The sequence below is a fragment of the Gadus macrocephalus genome, chromosome 3 (genome assembly GCF_031168955.1).
Source record: "Gadus macrocephalus chromosome 3, ASM3116895v1".
In the NCBI taxonomy this organism is placed as follows: domain Eukaryota; kingdom Metazoa; phylum Chordata; class Actinopteri; order Gadiformes; family Gadidae; genus Gadus; species Gadus macrocephalus.
Genome location: NC_082384.1, coordinates 7,238,577 through 7,262,051, shown reverse-complemented (window position 1 = coordinate 7,262,051; position 23,475 = coordinate 7,238,577). Strand labels below are relative to the sequence as shown.

At 48.5% G+C, this 23,475-nt stretch overlaps 1 protein-coding gene across 1 annotated transcript in view; it reads left to right on the top strand.

Moving 5' to 3' along the window:
- The first annotated feature begins 45 nt into the window (after positions 1–45).
- LOC132453883 (receptor-type tyrosine-protein phosphatase delta-like) overlaps positions 46–23,475 on the top strand; it is a 43,917-nt gene continuing 20,487 nt past the window's right edge. Inside the window, 21 exon segments of the mRNA XM_060046940.1 lie at positions 46–306; positions 1,583–1,780; positions 1,956–2,087; positions 2,343–2,484; positions 3,227–3,372; positions 3,884–3,953; positions 3,956–4,024; positions 5,043–5,339; positions 6,502–6,695; positions 7,668–7,694; positions 8,414–8,531; positions 9,244–9,831; positions 10,318–10,412; positions 10,943–11,199; positions 11,672–11,765; positions 16,919–17,143; positions 17,475–17,635; positions 18,223–18,234; positions 19,263–19,375; positions 19,973–20,070; positions 23,140–23,263. Coding sequence (XP_059902923.1) covers positions 82–306; positions 1,583–1,780; positions 1,956–2,087; positions 2,343–2,484; positions 3,227–3,372; positions 3,884–3,953; positions 3,956–4,024; positions 5,043–5,339; positions 6,502–6,695; positions 7,668–7,694; positions 8,414–8,531; positions 9,244–9,831; positions 10,318–10,412; positions 10,943–11,199; positions 11,672–11,765; positions 16,919–17,143; positions 17,475–17,635; positions 18,223–18,234; positions 19,263–19,375; positions 19,973–20,070; positions 23,140–23,263 — 3,385 coding nt within the window. The 5' untranslated portion in view covers positions 46–81.

Sequence of the window (23,475 nt, the reverse complement as noted above, 5' to 3'; positions counted from 1 at the left end):
ATGTTGTTCTTTTGGATCTGGATTATGAAGTCAATCACGCTGCAGAAGAAAAAATATTTTTCAACCAAACTTCATTTTGAAATGTCACAACAAGTCTCACTATATTTGTATGGAATCTTTTCTAATGTATACTGTTCGTCATACTCGCACTCACGCTCTCTCCCTCTCTCACTTTGTGTCTGTGTCTCTTCCGCAGCTCTGCCCAAGGCTCCAGGGACCCCCGTGGTGACAGAGCGGACCGCCACCAGTATCACACTCACGTGGGACTCTGGGAACCCGGAGCCCGTCTCCTACTACGTCATACAGGTGGGTCACACACACACACACACACACACACGACCCCCCACACACATACACACACACACACACACACAAAAACACACACACTGCAGGTGAAGCCGGGTAAAATCACAGCAATTCTGCAGCACAATCAAAGCGAAGGAGGGAAGAGAGGATGAAGGTTACGGAGAAAAGCGGGCGTTCTTGAAGTGCGCCGACAGTCCAAGCACGGCCACGACATCTAAAGCCACCGAGCGGCCCTGATGTGTGTGTGGACGCGTGGGTCACCCACTCCGTAATGCACTTGCGTGCCACGTGACAGAATCGCAGATAAACTGTGCGGGAGGGGCACGATGACGTCGTTTGTGGCTGGCACCTCACAAACTTCAACCACTGCGACTTTACATCTGGTTTGAGTGAGCTTAGCGGATCGCACAACCTCCACGTCGGCCCGAGCGCTTCACGCCGAGTCATTACGGCTGTCTGGCGCCTAACTACATCCACCCTGACTTTTGATGGATGGCGGAGGGGATAAGATTAGATGTGCTCTGGATGTTCCTGGACGCTAAGTCTTATCTGACAGGGATCAATTACTGTAACGCCCCCCCCCCCCCCCCTGGGTGACCCCCAAACGGCTCACTCACCCCACGAGCATCCGTAGCTCATACCCGCCGTACGCATGCGGGCCAGGCTAAAAATAAACCCAGCCTCCGCACAGCAGGAAGGATGGAACTAACAGGCTGAGTAGTGGCGGCGGTGCGTCTTGATTTGGGGCCCAAACGGAGAATGAACGATTCAAACATGGCCGCCGACGGAGGCCTCCTCCCCATGCCCTCCTCCCCATGCCCTCCTGGGGTCCTCAGGCAGAGACCGCCGTGTTCAAGCCCCAACACGGCTGATTAGTACAGTGACAACGCCTGCCGCCAACTCACCTTGTTCTTTTAATGTGGTCCCAGGAGCCACATCCCCTCCTCTCTCTCTCTCTCCTCTCTCTCTCTCTCTCTCTCTCTCTCTCTCTCTCTCTCTCTCTCTCTCTCTCTCTCTCTCTCTCTCCCTCCCCTCTCTCTCTCTCTCTCTCTCTCTGTCTCTCTCTCTCCCTCTCTCTCTCTCTCTCTCTCTCTCTCTCTCTCTCTCTCTCTCTCTCTCTCTCTCTCTCTCTCTCTCTCTCTCCTCTCTCCCTCTCTCTCTCTCTCTCGCTCTCTCTCTCTCTCTCCCTCTCTCTCTCTCTCTCTCTCTCTCCCTCTCTCTCTCTCTCTCTCTCTCTCTCTCTCTCTCTGTATTAACCCTTTCCTCACCTCCCCAGCACCGGGCCAAGGGCTCCGAGGACCCCTATAAGGAGATCGACGGCATCGCCACCACACGCTACAGCGTGGGCGGCCTCAGCCCCTACTCCCACTACGACTTCCGCGTGGCGGCCATCAACACCATCGGCAAGGGCCCCTCCAGCGACGTGGTGGAGGCCCGCACGGCCGAGCAGGCCCCCTCCTCACCCCCGCGACGGGTAAGCGCGCACACACATACGTAGGGATAAATACACACGTACACATACATACGCACACACGCATAAGCACGCAGATACACACACAAAATGTATTCACTGTATTCCAGAATGAATGAATTCATGAGTGAAATCATTCAAGACATGGTGTGAAGTGATGTTTTTATAATGCGTCCAGGTCAGAGGTCGCATGCTGAGCACCACCACAGCGATCGTCCACTGGGACGAGCCGGAGGAGGCCAACGGACAGGTGGTGGGCTACAGGGTCTACTACACCTCTGACAACACCCTGCCCGTGAACCAGGTGTGTGTGTGTGTGTGTGTGTGTGTGTGTGTGGTGTGTGTGTGTGTGTGTGTGTGTGTGTGTGTGTGTGTGTGTGTGTGTGTGTGTTTGTTTTTGTGTGAGTGTGTGTGTGTGTGTGTGTGTGTGTGTGTGTGTGTGTGTGTGTGTGTGTGTGTGTGTGTGTGTGTGTGTGTGTGTGTGTGTGTGTGTGTGTGTGTGTATGTATGTATATGTGTGTCTCTCCTAACCCCTCCAGCATGTTTATCTTGTTTCACAGTGGAGAAGCAGATGGTGCGCAGCGCCAAATTCATCACCATCCAGGGTATGACACCTAACAAGACCTACAACATCAGGGTCCTGGCCTTCACCTCAGTAGGGGACGGACCCCTGTCCCAGGACCTGCAGATCATCGCCAAGACCGGAGGTAAACACAGACACACACACATTCATGAGCAGATGGAAAGAAGGAACGTCAAGAAGATATCTAAAGAAATAAGAATTTATTTTATGTTTTCAATCATTTAACAATAGGCTTGAAGGCTCATAACACCTCCCCTCTTTAACAGAAACCCAGGATATTACATTATAAATATGGACAATTAAATATGAAAGGTAAATATGTATTGCAGTAAATACTTTAAAGTTTTGTTGGCATTGATTACTTTTAAACCTAAAGTTATGTGTATAGAAAGAAAATTAAAGAAGAAATTAAAGATAAAAAATAAACACGTAAAGAAACACTACATATTAGCAAATGTTGACAGAAGAAGGCATAAGCAGCTAACTTGAAGAAATATGAAGAAATATCTTTGTTAACAAAGAAAAATGGAATGCTTTAGGGAGACACAAGGAAGAGTACCGTTATATTACATATAATACTAATAGTAATACATTTGATATCTGTAGCACTTTTCTTTGCACCTAAAAAGACACAAATGAGGAAAACAATTTATCAAGAAAAAAAAGGATTCAGAATATATTTTTTATTAAGTGAGCGGAATACAGATCCTTTACGAAGCATGTGTGCAGCAAGCACCATGCTTCTTCTAACTGGTTTTCCCCGGTTTTCTGTGATTCTCTCACTGGTTCTCCCTCTGGTGCATCCATCCCCAGGGTGATGGATGCTCAAGCATGGTTCTGACTGGTTCTCCCTCTGGTGCGTGTAGTTCCATCCCAGCCCTCGGACTTCAAGGGGGAGGCCAAGTCCGAGACCAGCATCCTGTTGTCCTGGGTGGCCCCGCCGCAGAGCAGCCCGGACAACCAGATCACCGGCTACGAGCTGGTCTACCGGCGCCCTGACCACACAGAGGAGGTACGCAGAACAAACTGGCCAAACTGGAATCATAAGGATATTGACCTACAGATAGATAGATGGTCTGAAGCCCAAAACACAGAGCAGGCTTTTCAGATCATATTTGCAGCACAACCCAAAAAGATTTATGAAATCATTTTGTACTTTTTCGCTCACTCCGTATAGGATTTCAGTCCATTTTGGAAGCGGGATATTCTAAAACATTATTTGGCGTCGGTCCCGACACGGCTGTGTGCTTTGGACTCGATGACTAGTCCATCAAACTATGCGTTGATCTGCACATTATCTATAGATTGTGGGATCAATGGATAGATTGATGAAAGGGTGGATGGAAAGATGAAGACCCAGACAAAACAAAACATCAAACAGGCGTGTCTTAAGATGAGAAATGAAGCCCCCAGAATAACTCTGGCCAGAGCAGCATCGACCTGCTCTCTCTGTTCCCTGACACCGCTCCTCTTCTCCTTTCTCCCTCCCCCCGCGGGGGTCCTGGTGGGTTTTGGTCTAGAAGAAGGCTAGCTTTGAGCCCACCACCTCCTACCTGCTAAAGAACCTCAAGCCCTTCTCCACCTACACCTTCCAGCTGCCGCCCGCAGCAAGCACGGGGTGGGGGCCTACACCAACGAGGTGTCCATAGAGACGCCCCAAACACGTAGGTCCTAGTGCCCGCCAACATGCCCGGGAGAGCGCCCCAGTCCCAGTGTGTGTGTGTGTGTGTGTGTGTGTGTGTGTGTGTGTGTGTGTGTGTGTGTGTGTGTGTGTGTGTGTGTGTGTGTGTGTGTGAGTGTGTGTGTGTGTGTGTGTGTGTGTGTGTGCGTGTGTGTGTGTGGGACAGAGAGAGAGTGACCAATTTTAGATGATGTATAAATGTATAAATTTGAATAATTATGGTAATGAAAGCACAAATGAGGATCAGACCAGACCTTATTATATACCGTTTTACTCAAAACAAAAAAATTATCAATTGCATTATTTTGCATTGTCAAAATTGGTCCTTAATGCAGACCTCAGATTCTGTTTGTATGCCAACTAAAATACACAAGAGACTGATGATTAACATCTTAAAGCAACCCATTAAGTTGACTATGAATCAGAGGAAATAATAAATGCATACAGAATCTGAGGTGTGACGAGAGTATAAGAGAAACAGCACTAAAGGCAAGCAGTTGAAGGCTGGTTATTGGAACCCGGTCTCGGATCAGAAAGGATGCAGTAGTCTTCACAGAGACGTGTGGACAGGTAGGTTCCGTGTGGAGTGCCTCCGCTAGTCGATGTCTTTTTGTGTTGCGCGTTCAGATCTTCTGAACCCATTCACCCGTGTTTCATCCGTCCACGTTCTTATCAAGCGGACAGCGAGCCATCCAACCATTCAGCCTCCTTTGTTCAGTCATGCTTCAGCTGCGAGGGCGGTCGTCCTCTTTAGGGCTTTGTGTGCTCTCCGGTGTTTTGTTTTCATTTGATGTCTTTTTTTGTTTTGTTTTCTGTTCCATGTCTCTCGTCCGCTCACTCATTCCCATGCCTGCACCTCACTTCTACCATCACCTCTCCACGCATCGACACCTATTCGCAAAACACACACAACGCACAACACGCAACGCACTCCCAACCCTCCAAAACTACACAATAAACCCCCCCCCCCCCCACCTCCTGGACCCTTGGCCCCCGATCAGTCCCCTCCGCGCCTCCCCAGGAGGTGGTGTGCACCAGCTCCAGCTCCACCAGCGTGCTGGTAAGTTGGGCCCCGCCCCCGGAGGAGTTCCACAACGGGCTGGTCACGGGCTACACCGTGCGGTACGCGCCCACCGAGGGCAACCGGACGTCCGGGCGGGCGGAGCGCGTCCCGGCGCCGCCCTACCTCCTGGAGGACCTTCTGAAGTGGACCGAGTACGGCATCACCGTGCGGGCCGCGACGGAGGCCGGGGAGGGGCCCGAGAGCTTACAGCTGCTGGTCCGCACTGAAGAAGATGGTACGTCCAGATCGATAAAAACAACCATCCGCCCCTCCCCGTGCCCCCCGTTCCCCCCCCCCCCCCCCCCCCCCCCCCGCGCCGCACTAACAAACGAACGTCACCTCTGACCCTCCTATACGCTGAGCGTGATTAAGAGTCCGTCACTAACAGCCCGTTTTCTCCTGCTGGATGGATCCGGATGAGTGAACACACCGTCACTGCAACCTCCTGATGCCCGCAAGCCCCCCCCCCCCCCCCCCCCCCCCTCGCTCCGTTCCTCCGCTGCCCCACTCGCTGTCTTTCTCCGGTGACTTTTCCTCCTCCCACCACTGCACCCAGGGCTCCTCCTCTTCCTCCCTGTGTGTGGGCGCGCTGCCCTGGAGTCTGCATGGCACGGAGCCTCCACAGTAACCACAGACGTGGCGTTAAGATGTTCTTCTGCGCCTCTCCCTTCAACCTGCCCTCTGGCTGCTGAACAACTAATCCGACGTGATATCCCACCCAGATTCATCACGGGACCCGGGTTGTTATGTGTAATACAGAGGGATGTTTTTTAATATAACCTTGGTTTCTTTTCCATGAGACCTTATAGACCAACTTAATGGAGTGTAGCATCAGCGCTATGAAAGGAGAAGCATCCTCCGTCTTGTGCGGGGGGCTTATCCGCGGGTCAGGGGCCGGAAGGCGGCCTGAGGGCTTCCTCACTGTTCCTCTTTAGCGAGAGCGCTTCTTGGCAGCTGGAGTGCTGTAACTGTTTTTCTTTTTATAATAGTATTTCTTCTCTTTGACGGCCTACCACTGTTTATCAGCCCTGGGCGCCCGATCCTTTCAATCGCCCTGCTTATCTTTCTCTCCATTCACTCCTTATCTTACTCTGCCTTATCCCTCCATGTCGTCCTTCAAGCAAACTGTTTTTTTGACAGTTTTGAGTTTTTTTTTAATCGAGGCATCATGGCTGCCTTTATACAATTTTGTTATTTTTATATCTGGTATTTTACTAAACCTTTCCAACCATAACTCTTTATGACCGGCCCCCCCTCAAAAAACCTCTGTGAACATCATCCTTCTTTCCCTCCCTTCGAAACAACAAGAGACCCTTACTACCCACGAAGCGTTCAAACAAAGTTCCCCCGGCCCGTCTATGAGCGCTGACCTCATCTATCCCATGATGCACCTCTAGTTCCTAGCGGGCCCCCGCGGGCAGTGGAGGGGGAGGCGGTCAATGCCTCGGCCATTAGGGTGAAGTGGCGCGCGCCCGCCCCCCCGTTGCAGCACGGCCAGATCCGAGGCTACCAGGTCCACTATGTGAGGACCAGCTACGGGGAGCCCCAGGGGCAGCCCTCCATCAAGGACATCCTCATGGAGGACTCCCAGGTGAGGCCGTTCCCTCCTTCGCACGTCCGTTCAAAGGACCACACACTGTGTACCATTTTAGACCGTTGAATGGCCGAGGGCCCTGCTCAGATTCTTTCTGTTTATCCAAGCCAAGTCAAGCCGAGTAAAACACATGCAAACTCTAAACATGTTCTGGTACAGCTAAATAGTTAGCGCTGGCTCAAAGAGAACGTAAAGTGCATGGGGTGAGGTTTATTGTAGACGCTGTGTCGCTCACCCTTTTGAACAGCCCACAAACACGTGTGTGGTGCTCTTTTACCCGATTGGTGCACGATATGTTTCCGAGTTATCACAGTCGTCAGGAGTAATCAAGAGGAGCTGCTCATTCAGCCCTTTGATGAAAACTGTATAGCTGATGCTGAGAACGCGCGGCAGACTCTAGTGGCACCACAGTGCGTAGCGACGCCATGCTGTCAACGACATGGTAGGAGCAGGTACTAGATGAGATGGAAACTCATGAGGTGGTGACCTCAAAATACCCTGGGTTCCAGCCCTGGTGATAATAGCCCCCCCATTCCGATTGTTTCCCTGCACAGACTAGTAGATAGAGGGTCTAATGTGTGCAGGGCCAGTGAGCTCTGTACAGAGCTCACTGCCAGAGCGACGTGTATGTGGACCGATGCAATTAGCCAGCAACATCTGGGTCGATAGCGCCTGGGGTCTCCTGCAAAGTGGGCACATTTTGACGCGTCAAGGAGGAAAGGAAGGGAGCATGGAGATAGAAAGAATTCATGAATGGAAATGACTTGCACAAATCGCTTTGCGTCTAGTTATTAACCGGATTTTAATATCTATGGCGTCGTACAGACCGAAACTGTGAGGGTGCGTCACACCTCTCACCTTTATTAATGACGTCCAAAGCCTGATCAGTGATGTAGATGAACATTCATTTCAAGAATCACATTTTAAATTGGCTGTTAATCTTCCACTCCTTTCTCTTCCATGGCTCAGTGGGAATACGATGACTCAACTCAATATGTGAGTAAACCTGTTAATCAAATTGTTTTGTTGAATATTAATATATGCATACATATAAAATTATGTGACTCATATTCGGGCCATTCGTCGAGTGGAAAATACCTGCTACTAGAGCCAGAACAGAAATCCCCATAGAGTAGTAGTCTTTATTTATGACAATCTGTACCCTGTGTTTGTGTTTTAATAAATAGTGGCACAAAGATACATGATGGCGGTGACTAATACCATGAGTCACGCATAGAGATTTATTAATAAACACCGGTGTCAGTTGTTTTTTCCAAAGCGATGTCTGTATCTCAGGATGCCACGCACTTGATTTAGACTAACATGGTGTTCCATGCATAAGGCCATTTCTCTTTATGAGTTGCTGTGGAAAGAACGTGCTGAAGTTGATTTACTCATAACATGAATGCGCTTCAACTGTCGGATATAGCTTCGGTTCAAGACGGTTTTATATTAGTGAGATACCGGTGTTTATCCCCCTTTCTATATTTACGGTAGTGCTTGTGAAAATGCAATTCTTATACTGTATTGAAAACGTTCATCCTCTATTTTATGAAGCAGGAATAAAAGTACTTCCAACACCAACATTCTGCTTTCACAACACTTCCACTAGCGTACATTTATACCCGCAGTGCTTACGTCGGTCTGGGAGGCTTGCAGCGTTTTGCGGTGTGGCTGCAGCTGATGATGCTGGTGCTCTGTGTTGTTTTGTTAAGGAGGTGCTTCTGGGAGATTTGAAGGCAGACACGTCTTACTCTGTGTCCGTGGGGGCTTACACCGCCAAGGGGGACGGGGCACGCAGCAGAGCCCTAGCAGTCTGCACCGCCATGCCGCGTACGTGCTCACACACACACACACACACACACACACACACACACACACACGAATGCACACGTGAAAGCACCCATGCACATGCACGTGCGTATGCACACAAATACACATATACACTCACACACACACACACACACACACACACACACACTTTCTCACACATACACCCACACAAATACCCTTCAAACACGTATACACAAACACAAACAAACAAACTCAAATGTAATTAGGGAGGATAATAGCAAGCCAATAAATCCCAGACATGGCTATAGTGTATTTTGCTCTTTCATATCGTACCAATCAATAAGTGGGTTTTAAAAAAACTCCAAAGTTGTTTTGAGCAGCAGCAATTATCCCAAGAGTAGGCAATGAGCTCAATAGCTTTTTTGAGCTCATCATAAATTTGCATCATAAATATTATTGTATTATTTTTGTACTATGTTGTAACTATTACACAGCTTTGTTGAGCACTCGATTCTGATTGGTCATTTTCGGCCTTCTATGGTCTGTCATTTCTGATCAGCTGACCGCTGCTATGAATCACAGACCGCTATATGGACGCTATCTCCAACGGTTTACTCTAACAGATTATTTATATTGGCAGAAGCAATAACTTCATATAAAATCATTTATTTATTGAGTAAATAGCCGGGTAACAGTCAACCTCGCTGGCCTTCACCCCTGACCTCTGGCCTTTGACCTCGTGCCCCCCCAGTGCCGGACAAACCCACGCTGACGGTGCTGGCCACCGACTCGGCCACAGCCCTGCTGCAGTGGCAGCCTCCCCCCTCGGCCCCCACCCCGCTGCTGGGCTACCGGCTCACCCTGGGCCGGGTGGACGTGCTACCCCTCACCGTGGTGGAGTTCCCCGCCCGTGAGCGGCGCTACACCGCCCAGGACGTCCACAAGGGGGCGCGCTACGTCTTCCGCCTCTCCGCCCGCAACAAGATGGGCTACGGGGAGGAGGCTGCGGAGGAGGTGGCCACCCCTGAGGACTGCCCCAGCGGGTACCCGGAGGGCCTGGTGGCCCAAGAGAACACCGCCTCCTCCATCCAGCTGGCCTGGAAGGCCGTGCCACTGGTGGAGCAGAACGGGAGGATCGTCAAGTACTCAGTTCTGTACAGGGACATCAACAGCAGGGGCAATGCCTCGGAGGTTGTCGTGGGAACCCCGAACTCGAGCGTGCTGTTGGAGGGCCTGAGTGCCGACACGGTGTACGATGTGAGGGTGTGTGCGTTTACCGCTGTGGGTCCCGGGCCCTACAGCCCCGGGGTCCAGTTTAGGACGCAGCAGCTGGGCCAAGGTAGAAAAACATGCGCAGACGCACACACACACACACACACACACACTCACACACATGTACACGTCACGCATTCCAGAAGTCCATCATCATTGCTCAGAGGCTAACTTTCATAAAGTCATCTGTTGTGTCTGTACACATGTTTGTTCTGTCTGTAGACCTACCACTGGGTTTGATTACACACAAACAACCCTGCATAGACACACAGAGCTCTGGTCACAACATTTTCAGTGTGTTGTTTTTGGTGTGTGTTTGTTGTGGAAGTCCTAGACCCTAAACCCTATGCAAAACCAAGGTAAGAGACCAATAAGGACAGTCGATGGGAACAAGGATCGATGGGATCCTTGTTCAAACCGTACCTGAACTGGTCTCAGTGTTGGCTCTGGAGGAGAGTGAACAGGTAAGCCCTCCACCTGCTCCTGCAGTGACAAAGGATTTGACTTCCTATTTACATGTTTTGGTTGTGTTGTTGTTTGTTTGTTTGTTTAGTGTTCGCAACCAACTTTAGGGTGAAGGCGGCCATGAAGAACTCTGTTCTGCTCTCCTGGGAGGTTCGGGACAAGAACCCTGCCCCGCCGTTCACTGTGAGTCAGGACGTTAGAAAAGAGCTCACGTTTTTCATTATTGGCCTATTTTAGAAAAAAATAACATAAGTGGACAGGGACCATTGACGTTTTAATTACTTGGGCAGCACCATGGATTGAGCTATCTTTTTAATCAGGGTTGTGGATCCTTCGGTCTCACACGATTTGATTTCAATTCTTGGGAAGCGAATTCAAACAGTCCGATTCAACCACGGTTCACGGTGGATTCTCGATTCAGTAAAAAAAAGATTCTCGATTCAGTAAAAAGAGTCAATCAAAGGATTGACTCCAGTCCGCTGTGAGCTAAGAAAGGCGGTGAGGCAAAAGATGACATGAAACCAGAGTAAAGTGTGCGATGGAGGATGTCGTTTTCATATTTGAAAAAGTCACAAAGGCATACCCACGGCAAAAGGGAAAAATATATATTTTTTTAATTTTTTGGAAGTTGTAAATCGATGTCTGGTGACTCTCAAACCGTGTGCTCCAGCACTGAAACCAGCCCTCTCTCTCCAACCTCTGCTGCCATCCAGATCCTGTACGGTAAGGGCCAGTCGGTGGACGTGGACGGTAAGCAGACCCTGAAGCTGATCATGGGCCTGGAGCCCAACACCCAGTACTCCTTCCTGCTGACCAACCGGGCAAACAGCGCTGGGGGGCTTCAGCACCGGGTCACCGCCACCACCGCGCCGGACATCCTGAAGACCAAGCCCACGCTGGTGGGCAAGACCAACGCAGACGGTATGGTGACCGTACAGCTGCCCACTGTGGACACCACCGCCAAAGTCAGGTAGGCAGGGAGGGGGGGATGGATGGAGAGATGGACTGATGAATAAATGAGGAGTGGGGGATGGATGGATGGATGGAGGGGGGGGAGAAAAAGGGAGAGACAGAGGGATGGCTGGAGGGGGAGAGGGAGCGAGAGACAAAGAGTTGGATGGATGGGGAGAGGGAGAGAGAGGGAAAGAGTTGGATGGAGGGGGATAGGGAGGGAGAGACAAAGGGATGGATAAAGGCGAAGAGAGATAGAGAGATGGATGAAGAGGAGAGGGAGGGATGGATTGTTGGTACATACATCGGTACATGGGTGGATGGATGAATTCAGGGATAAATGAATAAAGGAATGGCTAATGGTTCTGTTGTTGCCATTCACATCTCACCCCATCACAAGATTACGTGATGTTGTCTGATTAAAACTTATGCCACTGAGCACTCAGTCGGTGGTCCAAATCTCAGATATTTGTGGCCTGTTGTGTTGCCAGGGGTTACTACGTGGTGGTGTTACCGCTGAAGAGGCAGAGAGGCGGGAAGTTCCTGAACCCCTGGGAGGAACCGGACCAGATGAACATGGATGAGGTGAGATCTGAGGGGGAAAACAATGTGGTGCTGCCAACTAATAAAGTGGCACAGCTGAACTGCTGTCACAAAGAAACCCATCAGATGTAGAACAGGTGATTTGAATGAAGATGGCGGCGACAATCGTCTTGATTATGATGATGATTAAGATGATGATGATGATGATGATTGCATTCACAATAGTGAAATTCAGATTGATAGACAGTTCAGTCAGTAAGTAAATAAATGATGCGATACACACGGTGGGACTTATTTTAACGGTCTGAAACGCAAGTGAGAAGCGCAAAACGGAAGTTGCTTTGTGGGCGGATCTCTGGCGCTGTTGCTATTATACCGGCGGATAAATGACTCTTTCGCCCGACGCAAATCTAAAAAGGGTTGCCCTGAAGCAGCCTAATTACCCGTAGGTGTGGTTTGGGCGTAACGTGCAATAAACCAATGAGAGTGCCATCACCCATCCCCTTTAAGAGCCATGAGCGCATTTGAACCTGACGAGTTGATATTATGACGTTTGCAGTCTCAAATGAGACAGATGCATGACCACATGAATTTCAAACTACAAATGGCTCAGTTAATGGCCAAATAATATGGCCTAATTCACACATGCAATGGCGTTTTCTTCTACAACTTCACAAATACTGAGTCGTCATATACATTTTGGCAAAGAAAACTTAACACACATGATATGCGGTCCTGTGGCCGCAACAGTGGACCTATTTAATGATATGCGGCAATACATTAACAAACATTGTTTCTTACCAGTATTGTATACATTATCGTCATCGACTTCTGTTCCTAATATGCATGTGTCCCCCCGTTAATATACATTGCCATGGACTGTTTTATGCATCACGTGTTTAGTTTGCGTGTGTTTAAGCAGATGGATGCACACACGCATTCATTCATTCTTTTTAACATTCACTCGCGGCAAAACTATGTTTCTAACAATCAAATACTCATCACGCCTAAAAGTCATGGGCTTGTACACGATGTCTGTGTCAAGATAATATGTGTTTGCTGTACGGTGTTTGCTAGGGATGGGCAAAATGATTCTTTTCCGGGAACTAGTTCTTTCAGTTCAGTTCACTATAACGATTCGTTTATTTGATTTGTTCGTTTTGATTCGTTCGTTACGTCAGATTACATCATTTGGTGTCTGCCGCCCCCCCCCGCGAGACGGCCGTGAGCATAATTTAAACCACTTCTAGGCTCTAAACCCTGTGGAAATCGAGAAGATACACTATATAGTATAGCCAAACGTCCCACCAATATTTATACCACTTGCTTACTCTCTATATTTCATTCATGGTTTTACATTTATAATTTTATTTTACTTAACATTTAATTCTACATTGTTCAGGCATTACAGAACTTTCATGGTCATAAATAAAAAATACGAACTGCAGTTTAATTTCTTTGTTTGTTCTTAAATTGACGTAGAATGGAGCAAAGACTCCTGGGATTGGGAAATGCGTTTATCCAATAAACAGATGGAGGTCAAGTCTATTTTCGAAAAAATTTAGGGGGATATATGAGTGGCCCCACGTCGAATGGTATGACCCAAGATACGTCAGACAGAAAGCGCGCATATTCGACGGTACCCGCCTTGTCATTGGTTTACCCAGGTGCCATTGCAACACCATTGCTACCTCTCATTGGCTGAATCTTTGAGAACGTTGTAGACTCAATCAATATAAGTCGTGGGGAGACGAAGCTCTGTTCGTTTGTATATTTTATTTACGTGACCATATTTTTGGTTTATGTTTAAAAAAAAGAATCAAAGAACCAGTTCTTCTTGTTTTGGGGAACCAGTTCTTGTCGTTCACGTTCGGGATTCGTTTGTTGTAACGAATCGGTCGCGACCGACACATGCGACACATGCGTGTTTGCACATGCATTGATTTAAATACTCATTACCACTGTGTACCACGGCCGAGTGTGAAGCGCCTGGGATGACGATCAGCACCGCTAAATCTGAGGCCATGACTCTTAGCAGGAAACCGGTGGATTGCGTACTCCGGGTAGGAAATGAGTCCTTAGCCCAAGTGAAGGAGTTCAAGTACCTCGGGGTCTTGTTCGCGAGTAAAGGGTACGATGGAGCGTGAGATTGGCCGGAGAATCGGAGCAGCGGGGGCGGTATTGCGTTCGCTTTACCGCACCGTTGTTACGAAAAGAGAGCTGAGCCGCAAGGCAAAGCTCTCGATCTACCGGTCGATCTTCGTTCCTATCCTCACCTATGGTCATGAGGGTTGGGTGATGACCGAAAGGACGAGATCGCGGGTACAAGCGGCTGATATGAGTTTTCTCAGAAGGGTGGCTGGCGTCTCCCTTAGGGATAGGGTGAGAAACTCAACCATCCGTGAGGAACTCGGATTAGAGCCGCTGCTCCTCTACTTAGAAAGGAGTCAGCTGAGGTGGTTCGGGCATCTGGTAAGGATGCCCACTGGGCGCCTCCCTTGGGAGGTGTTTCAGGCACTTCCAGTGGGGAGGAGACCTCGGGGAAGACCCAGGACTAGGTGGAGAGATTATATCTCAACACTCTGGCCTGGGAACGCCTCGGGATCCCCCCGTCAGAGCTGGTCAAAGTGGCCCGGGAAAGGGAAGTCTGGGGCCCCCTGCTTGAGCTGCTCCCCCCGCGACCCGACCCCGGATAAGCGGATGACGATGAGATGAGAGATGAGATTACCACTGTATCATGTGTGCTTTCCCAAATAATTTAACCAACGTTATAATTTACTCTAAAACGAGATTTTGTTCTGGAAGGCTGGGATATAGCCTACTTTGCTCGAGTTTATCGTTCAGTACGTTTACATGACACTCAAGAAAGTCGAATTATTGGCTTAGTCCAACTATGATTGGATTATTAAGATGCATGTATACACCTCAGACTATAATCGCATCGAAATCAAGTTACTCATAGTCGAATTAAGACACTTAGATTATTCGACTGTTAGTCGAATTAAACCTGCATGTAACGGATCGGATCGCATGGAATCTGATTTTGCGTTCTAAGCATGCTCGAGATTTTTCCCGGGGGCCATGATCCGGAAGCATAAGGCGACGATAGTCATGTTGTTGTCGCCGTCGGAAAACGAGAGATGGCAATTTATTTTAAAAGGTGGCGAAGAAGATGGAGGAAGCCGGTGTCGTGCCAATGTAGTTACCCCCTATAAGAAATGTATCATCATCAACATGCATTCAGTACACGCTACGCTTCTGTTACGAGAGTAGCGTATGTGTGTGCGCGAGAATGGCAGTGTGTGTGAGTGTCCTAAGCGAGTGAGTGGACGAGTGTGTTGGTCATCAACAAGGTTGTAAAGTAGTAACTTCGGGCACATCTGTCAAAATAAATGTTTTTTTATGATATTTATTCATTCATTGCGCTGCGGCCAAACTGGCGGGGATATTCTCTGATATTATGAATCTTAAAGACTGCGTCAGGTTCTCCGACTCTCTGGTACTTCAGCAACTAGTAAAGACTCGTAGTGAGGGTTATCTCGGCCATGGTGGAGAAGGAATTGAGGTAAAGGAACTTTGGCTTTGACTCGCTGAAGTCAATATTGAAACGCAACATAGAGGAGAAAGGGATTGTTGCCGTATGCAGGACAGCTGTCAGTTCACTTCGGGTCCATTTCTCCGACGTTCCATTGTTCCGTCCTCTCGTTCGTATGCGGACTCCTCCAGCTTGACTCCTCCCGCTGTTTCGCTGCCAGAGGAGTCCGCATACGGCCGAGAGGTCGGAACAATGGAGCGTCGGCGAAATGACATGGACCCGAAATCAACTGAAAACATCTTTCTCGAATGCTGCGGCTGCCTGAGTTTGTTGTTGCTAGTGACGTAAAGAGGTCAACCGGTGGCACTATTACCACTAGTTGAAATGGGCACAGCGCCACCTATCGTACCGGCCAATTAATCGATTTTCTCACCGCCATGTATACTCGGACAATTGCAGTTGTCCGATTGAGGAGCAAAGTCAAACTATGGTCTTAATCGGATTAAGCTGTGCATGTAAACGTACTGATTGTTATTATTATTACTTTAACGCAAGGCATAGCGTACTAAAGTGTTAATTCATGCAGCCCCTATGAAAAAAATAAAAAACACAATCCACATCATCATCATAATATTTAAATTATGCAAATCGTTTGCATGTTTGTGCTGTGTATAGCCTACTGGTGTTCAAGCTTATGTTGCATTTCCGATCTGCCATGGTACGTCGAAATAGCAACACCAACTGCGCTATCCGCTAGTGCACTTAGACCAGGTATTTGTCAATCAGTTGCGAAACTGCTTTATCGATATGTAAGATCGTGTATTATTTGCGCGGGAACACGCCTCTGCTTTTCGCCGACACGCCTCTCAGGGCGCAAGTTTATTGGCGGAAGTTTACTGCGGGGGAAAATCAGCTTTACGCCGGGTGCAAACTAGCAACGATACATGCGTCGGTGTAGAAAGTCAATTGCGCTGGGTGCAAGGTAGGGCCCAGTGTATCAAACCGGTCCAAATGTAATAATGATAGAAGTACTGACGGTTCTCTTCTCATCCTTACCCTGTGGGACTGACAGTGGGGAAGCACAAGTCCGTCCACTGCTCGTATTCAATCCCTTCAGTGTGTTCTCTATGGTGCCCCCTTATGTCATCTTCAATCTAACCCTCCTTCTCTCTGAACTCAACCCTTCATCAATGTCAGCGGCGCTGGCCAGGAGCCATCAAGGGCGATCATGTATAGGAAATGAGGATCGATAAGGCGCAGGCATATTGCATCAGATGAAAGATAGCACGATGTTGACGTGATGAATAGTGTGGGGGAGGGGAGCTATTATCTTTTCATCTATGCCTTGTCAGCCGTTGTTTACGGGGAAGATAATAAGTGTCGAAAACTGGTTTATTCTGCAGGGGAAGTGTAAAGGTCAATGACTTGGGGCATAGTGAGTAAATAGATAATGTCCGATCCTTGGATCTTCCACATTGTTCACGTATGAAAGAGGATCCATATCATCATCGTAATCTTTCTCTTGTACTCTCTTTGATGCCTCTATTCAACCTCATCTCGCTGCCCTCATCGTTCCCCTGTTCTCTCCCTCCACTACCCCACTTTCAAATGTTCTCTTCTCCATTCTAACCATCTCGTCCTCTCTCCTATTGGCTCTCAGCTCCTGAAAGAGATCAACCGGACCAGTGTGAGCCGGGCCCTACGAGTCCGCCGGCAAGCAGCCCAATCAGAGCCCAAGGCTTACGTCACAGCTCAGTTCAAGACCCTCCCCCCTGAGTTCACCCTCGGCGACGGCCGAAACTACGACGACTTCCGGAACCGTCCTCTGCTGAATGGGCAGGAGTACGTGTTCTTTGTTCTGGCGCTGATGGACCTCTCTGAAAATGTGAGTACCAAAGATGTCTTTATGATGTGACATATACATTCTCCATCATTGCAATGGCTCCTTCTGAGTAGCTCAAACTAGAGCAGTGCAATGTAACACGTGTTTCATCAGATACTTCCGGCCTCATTTGTTATTCTGTAAACATCTCTGCTGCCGTCCATCAATCAACGACCCGCATTTCCCAAGCTGCCACATAAACATGATGGGTGAAATATGAGAGTGGCCTACACACAGGGCCTCGGTGCTTTTGGCAGCAGCATGTGTACAGTACATAACACCGTAGATAACCTCTCTCCTCCCCCTCCCCCTCCCCCTCCCCCTCCCCCCACAGACCATGTTCTCCACGAGCCCCTACTCTGACCCCGTGACCTCCTCGGACGCCGACCCTCAGCCCATCGTGGACGAGGAGGAGGGGCTGTTGTGGGTTGTGGGCCCGGTGTTGGCCGTCATCTTCATCGTCTGCATCGTCATCGCGATTCTCCTCTTCAAGAGGTGAGGACAGAACCACGAGGAGGGTTGTACAGAGAGAGAGGGGGGGAAGAGAGCAGGAGAGGGAGTTGGGGTAGGGAGCGATTGAATGTATATATAGAGAGAGGGAGGTTTGGAGTGTATAGACAGAGGGATAGAGTGTAAAGAGAGAGGGATGAGGGCATGCATGGTTCTGAAGGAGCTTAAAAGGAGACACAATTAGACACAAATATTTGGATTATTTTTGGGAAGAGTGGAGGTGTTGGGGATGTGTGTTGTGATATCAGGAAGAGGGCTGAGGCAGAGGGTTCAGTACTGATCCATCTGTGCATTACAAAGTAAAGAGACATCTGCATTGCAGCTTTTCCTGATTATTTTGACACATATGTTGTGGCTAATGTAGTCCATGATATACCAATATGAATAAACATATATGCATGTGATACTTTGAAGCCCTAAAGATAATTTCAACCCTTGATTTGCTTATATATTGACGAATCCCTGTGTGGGGAAAAAGAGCATTGGATTTCCTGCTGCCGTTCTGTTGGGCGCTCATGTTATTCTTTTCTATCTTTCCTTTGGTGTGTTCCTGCCTTTATTCACGGATCCAGCAAACCTGACAGGTAAATAAACTCTGAGCCAGTGTTTCCTCTGCCTTGCACTTTATTCTTAGAAAATAAATAACTCAAGGTGCTTTTGTGGAAAGCTAGGCATAACAATATATATCCCAATGATTTATATATCCCACAAGCCTATTTTCAATCAAGGTTGACTATACGGTATTATTCTATACTACACTATACTATATTATGCTATACTATACTATACTCATCTATATTATGCTATACCATATTAACCGTTACTATACTATGCCATGCTTTACATTACTATACAATACTAAATGAAACCATTAGTAGTTGTATTAGTTTGGCCACTGTACAGAGGCAACAGGTGTTTGCTGATGTGCAGGTGTTGGGGGATGTGTGTTGTGACTGCAGGAGGAGTGGAGGTGTTGGGGGATGTGTGTTGTGACTGCAGGAGGAGGGGAGGTGTTGGGGGGATGTGTGTTGTGACTGCAGGAGGAGGGGAGGTGTAATGGGATGTGTGTTGTGACTGCAGGAGGAGGGGAGGTGTTGGGGGGATGTGTGTTGTGACTGCAGGAGGAGGGGAGGTGTTGGGGGGATGTGTGTTGTGACTGCAGGAGGAGGGGAGGTGTAATGGGATGTGTGTTGTGACTGCAGGAGGAGGGGAGGTGTTGGGGGGATGTGTGTTGTGACTGCAGGAGGAGTGGAGGTGTTGGGGGATGTGTGTTGTGACTGCAGGAGGAGGGGAGGTGTAATGGGATGTGTGTTGTGACTGCAGGAGGAGTGGAGGTGTTGGGGGATGTGTGTTGTGACTGCAGGAGGAGTGGAGGTGTTGGGGGATGTGTGTTGTGACTGCAGGAGGAGGGGAGGTGTTGGGGGGATGTGTGTTGTGACTGCAGGAGGAGGGGAGGTGTTGGGGGGATGTGTGTTGTGACTGCAGGAGGAGGGGAGGTGTAATGGGATGTGTGTTGTGACTGAAGTAAGAGTGGAGGTGTTGGGGGATGTGTGAGTGTTGTGATTGCAGTAAGAGTGGAGGTTAAATGGGATGTGTGTCCTTGTGACTGCAGGAAGAGGGCTGAGGCGGAGGGCAGGAAGGGCAGCTTCCCGTGCAGCAAGGCCATGTCCTCACACCATCCCACAGACCCCGTGGAGCTCCGCAGGATCAACTTCCAGACCCCAGGTAGGCTGAACACCCCCCCCTGGGTGATTGGTGTGGTCCGACAGCTCTTAGCGGTGCTCGTGGTAGTTCTTTGGACTATTGATTAATCCTGATGTTGTTTCCCTCTTTCAGCCTACCGAGTATCAGTGTACCGCGGTTACCGGCGGTTGTCAAGTCAGTTGGCTTTAGTCTGCCTTTGATCCTCAGCTAGGATTGTCTTTCTTTCTTTTCTTTGACATGATCATGCTTTCTAACAATCTTCATTCCATCCCATCAGGAAGCGATAACAACAACGCATCCTGTAACAGCAGAGCTGAACATATTTAACAGTCGGGCTCATGATTTAAACATCTTTAGACCTTCATGGCAGCAGACATGTGCTGTGCGAACACAGCTAATCTGCGTGGGCAGCTTTCACCACAGACTAATAGTCCAAGACCTGTGCAACCCTGAGACACAACATGGTCACCTAACAAAGTGAAACACTTCTCCATTTGCTTTCTTTCCGCCGGCCATGGAACCAACACTAAACCACATCTCTGCAGACGAGCCTAACTTTGAAGTTTCACCTTGGAAGGTCTGAATTTGTGATCATTTCCTCTCTCTCCTGCTGGGCAGGTATGGCGAGTCATCCCCCGGTGCCGATCTCGGAACTGACTGATCACATCGAGCGCCTGAAGGCAAACGACAACCTCAAGTTCTCCCAAGAGTATGAGGTACGGCTGCACTTTTCCTCCTTCCTGGTCAACCGTATTAAGGGAAGGAGTCGCACTGTATCAAATAACCAGAAGATGCTAGTCGAGATTGGAGAAAAAGGTTAGTTTCCTTTTATTTTGTTAGCTGCACTTACAAGCGGTTGAATGGATCGGTGAACACATTTCAAATGGCAGTCGGCAACAAAGTGGGCCTGCAGTTTATAAACCAACGTTTGACATCGATTGCTATTATAAAGCGCTCACTCGCCTTGTAAACAACACAACACTTGGAGCCCATCTCACGTGGAGTGTAGGTTGTGAACTCAAATAATTCAAAGAGGTATCTAATAGGGCCCACTAGAATACCAGACGATAGGAATAGGAAGGAGGTGTTCAGATCACTCCAATCCTATTGTGCATCCATATTAACGGATAAGAAAGCAGCCCGTGACTAGCCCTCCCTATCACGCTCCTCCTTTCTTGTCGTCTTGCGGTTAACAATGTAAATGTAAATGTCTCCCAGTCGAGGGGCCGCTTCCCGACAGGGAAATCAACGCTGTCGTTTCGAAGCACTGCCTTCCGCAGATAATTCAGACCGCCTTTTTTTTTTTGTGGCAGGAAAAAGAATTATAGAGGAGACACAGAGATGGCAATAAAGACGAGAGAAAGGCAGGGAACGAGAAGAGAGCTTTTTTGATTTGTTTTCTCAAGTTAGTGTGTGGTGGGGGTGGTGGTGGTGGTGGTGGTGGATTGGAATGGGGATGGAACAGGGGAGGGCTGTAGTGGAGGGGGTATGTTCTTCTAGGTGATAACTGTTCCAGAACACGTTGTTCTTAACCAGGGACCTAAATAGCTACTATCAAAACAATTATTTCATTCTCTGCAGCAACGGTAGTTTCGGTGGCACGGAGCTCTGTATATCCATTTGAATAGGGAGACAGGCATTTTGCTCTGCCCCACAACTGAATTCTGTTCACACCCATGGCCGCAGGGTAAAGGCTTTCGGACCACACTGACTGCTAATTGGCCAGTAGAAGAGAGACAACACAGATATTGTTTTTGACAAATACATATAATCTTCAAAAAGAGAGAAAGGGAAACTGTCTTTGCACACGATGTAAAGAGAGTTGAGAAATTGGAGGAAGGACGTTTCGGGGAGAAAGAGGTGTGTGGTAGGGAGTTTAAGCGAGAGGGAGGGATAGAGAGAAGCCACATTTGATTGTGGTGTGAGTTGGGCCCACTGTGCCGAGACACACATTCTCTCTGTATGACTGTGTGCTTTGTTCCGAGCTCAACCTCCTTAACAAGAAGAGAGAGAGGGATGGAGAGACAGAGAGGGAGTGAGAGAGGGAGATGGGTGTAGAGCAAGAGAGAGAAAGAGACCAGTAATGATTGTGGTGTAATAATTAGACACACATGATGATGGGCAGTGAAATGAAAGCATGCACACAAAAACACAAAAACACACACACACACACACACACACACACACACACACACACACACACACACACACACACACACACACACACACACACACACACACACACACACACACACACACACACACACATGCATGCATGCATACATTTATTCACATTATCACACACAAACTCAAACAACCCTGGTATTTTTTTTCCAACCTCACCATAATTATGTATCGTAAAATATTCACAATTGCTAAATGGCTCTGGTCTTCACTCTGCGTCCCTCTTCATTGACAGTTCCATAATGACCTCATGTCTGCTTACAGCGCTGCACACACACTGCAATTACCCTCTGCAAGCTTAATTTGTTGCTCCAGCATGACCGTCCCTTCATACCCAGAGGAATTTAACTTCATATACTCTTCATACACCCGCTCCCCGCTCCCCAGAGTGGCTGGTCAAAGCAGGCGCCTGCATGTTCTGGATTCTTCCATGTCCCAGAGAGTTCACTAGCGAAAGAAAAATAAGCAAATCCTTTTTGAGTTAAACACCGCTTGGTTTTCTGTCAACCAGGCTGTGATTGTGTTGTTTTGGTACAACAGAGAGATCCGACAATGACTGTGAGCACTGCTCCAGGGTACGGCCCCAACCTCCCATTATTTTAGAGACAAATTGCTGTAGCAACCTAAAGGTTACATTTTAAGAGCTGCACAAGATCAATCCCGGGACTTAATCTTCCTCTATTTCCTTTCAAAGAGGAACTTCTTATCTTGGCCTTAGCATCAGCACAGATCGTGATTTGACTAGAAGGAGTGTCCACAGCAGCTATGTTATAGATGCTGCACTGTAGCGATCAGACGGGATCTGCTGTGAGCTGGACGGTGGCGGTAAAGAGACGATATGCACCCACAACCTTGGCCTGTGGCCGGTGAAGGGCGCTGCGCCGTGGTTGCTGGGCTACTGAAATACTAAAGTTTCAAGGGTTGTATTTCACGGCACTATTGAGACGGGGGAAGATGAGGATTAAGTAGAACCGTGGGAGCACAATCAGAGCTGCCGAGGCGGTGGCCCCCCCGGCACCGTGTTCGGTCCTCTGTACGAGCCATAGACATGAGTTCATATAACACTGAGTCCAGACTGACCGGTGATTCTCAGCCTCACAGACAGTCCTAATTTCATTCATCAACGGCCAAAAGGTATCAATCGCTGACGTTTTCATTTCATGCGTTATCCTCCAATCCATCACTTAAAGGACATGAGGGAAAGCCAGGAGTAAAACAGAGCTCCAATTACACATCCCTCCCCTGAATGAAGCCTAATTCACTCGCATACACATTTACATTTAGTCGTTTAATGCTTTTATCCAAAGCGACTTCCAGGTGATGGCTGAGAGCAATCAAAGCACACACAATCAATATCGGAGTGACTACTAAATGTTAAGTGCTGCTTGGCCGAGTTTCCAAAAACATTTAGATAGAGTGCATGGTAGCCATAAGAGTAAGTAACAAGGGTTCACGTTTGATTTCTTTTGTTCGTTGTTTTCCAGTATTCTATGCTTAGGAGTCAATGTCACTCTTGCATACACAGCCATAGAAATACTTTGCTTCAACTTGTTTCTTTTGCTTTGACCTTTAGCCTTTGTGGTGACGCTTGTGTGTTGCAGTCGGTTGACCCCGGTCAGCAGTTCACGTGGGAGAACTCCAACCTGGAGGTGAACAAAGCCAAGAACCGCTACGCCAACGTAATCGCGTACGACCACTCCAGGGTCGTCCTCGCCAGCATCGACGGTATGACCTCACTTACACCTACTACACTGTGTGTGTGTGTGTGTGTGTGTGTGCAAGCGTGCGTGCGTGCGTGCATGCGCGTGTGTGTGTGTGTGTGTTAGAGCGCGGAACGGGCCCCATTCAGTCCGAGCCTGGCCCGCGTCCGACAGAGAGGTAACCAAGCTCAACCCCAGCACGACAGGCATCAAGATCTATCCAGGCCCGGCACAGTA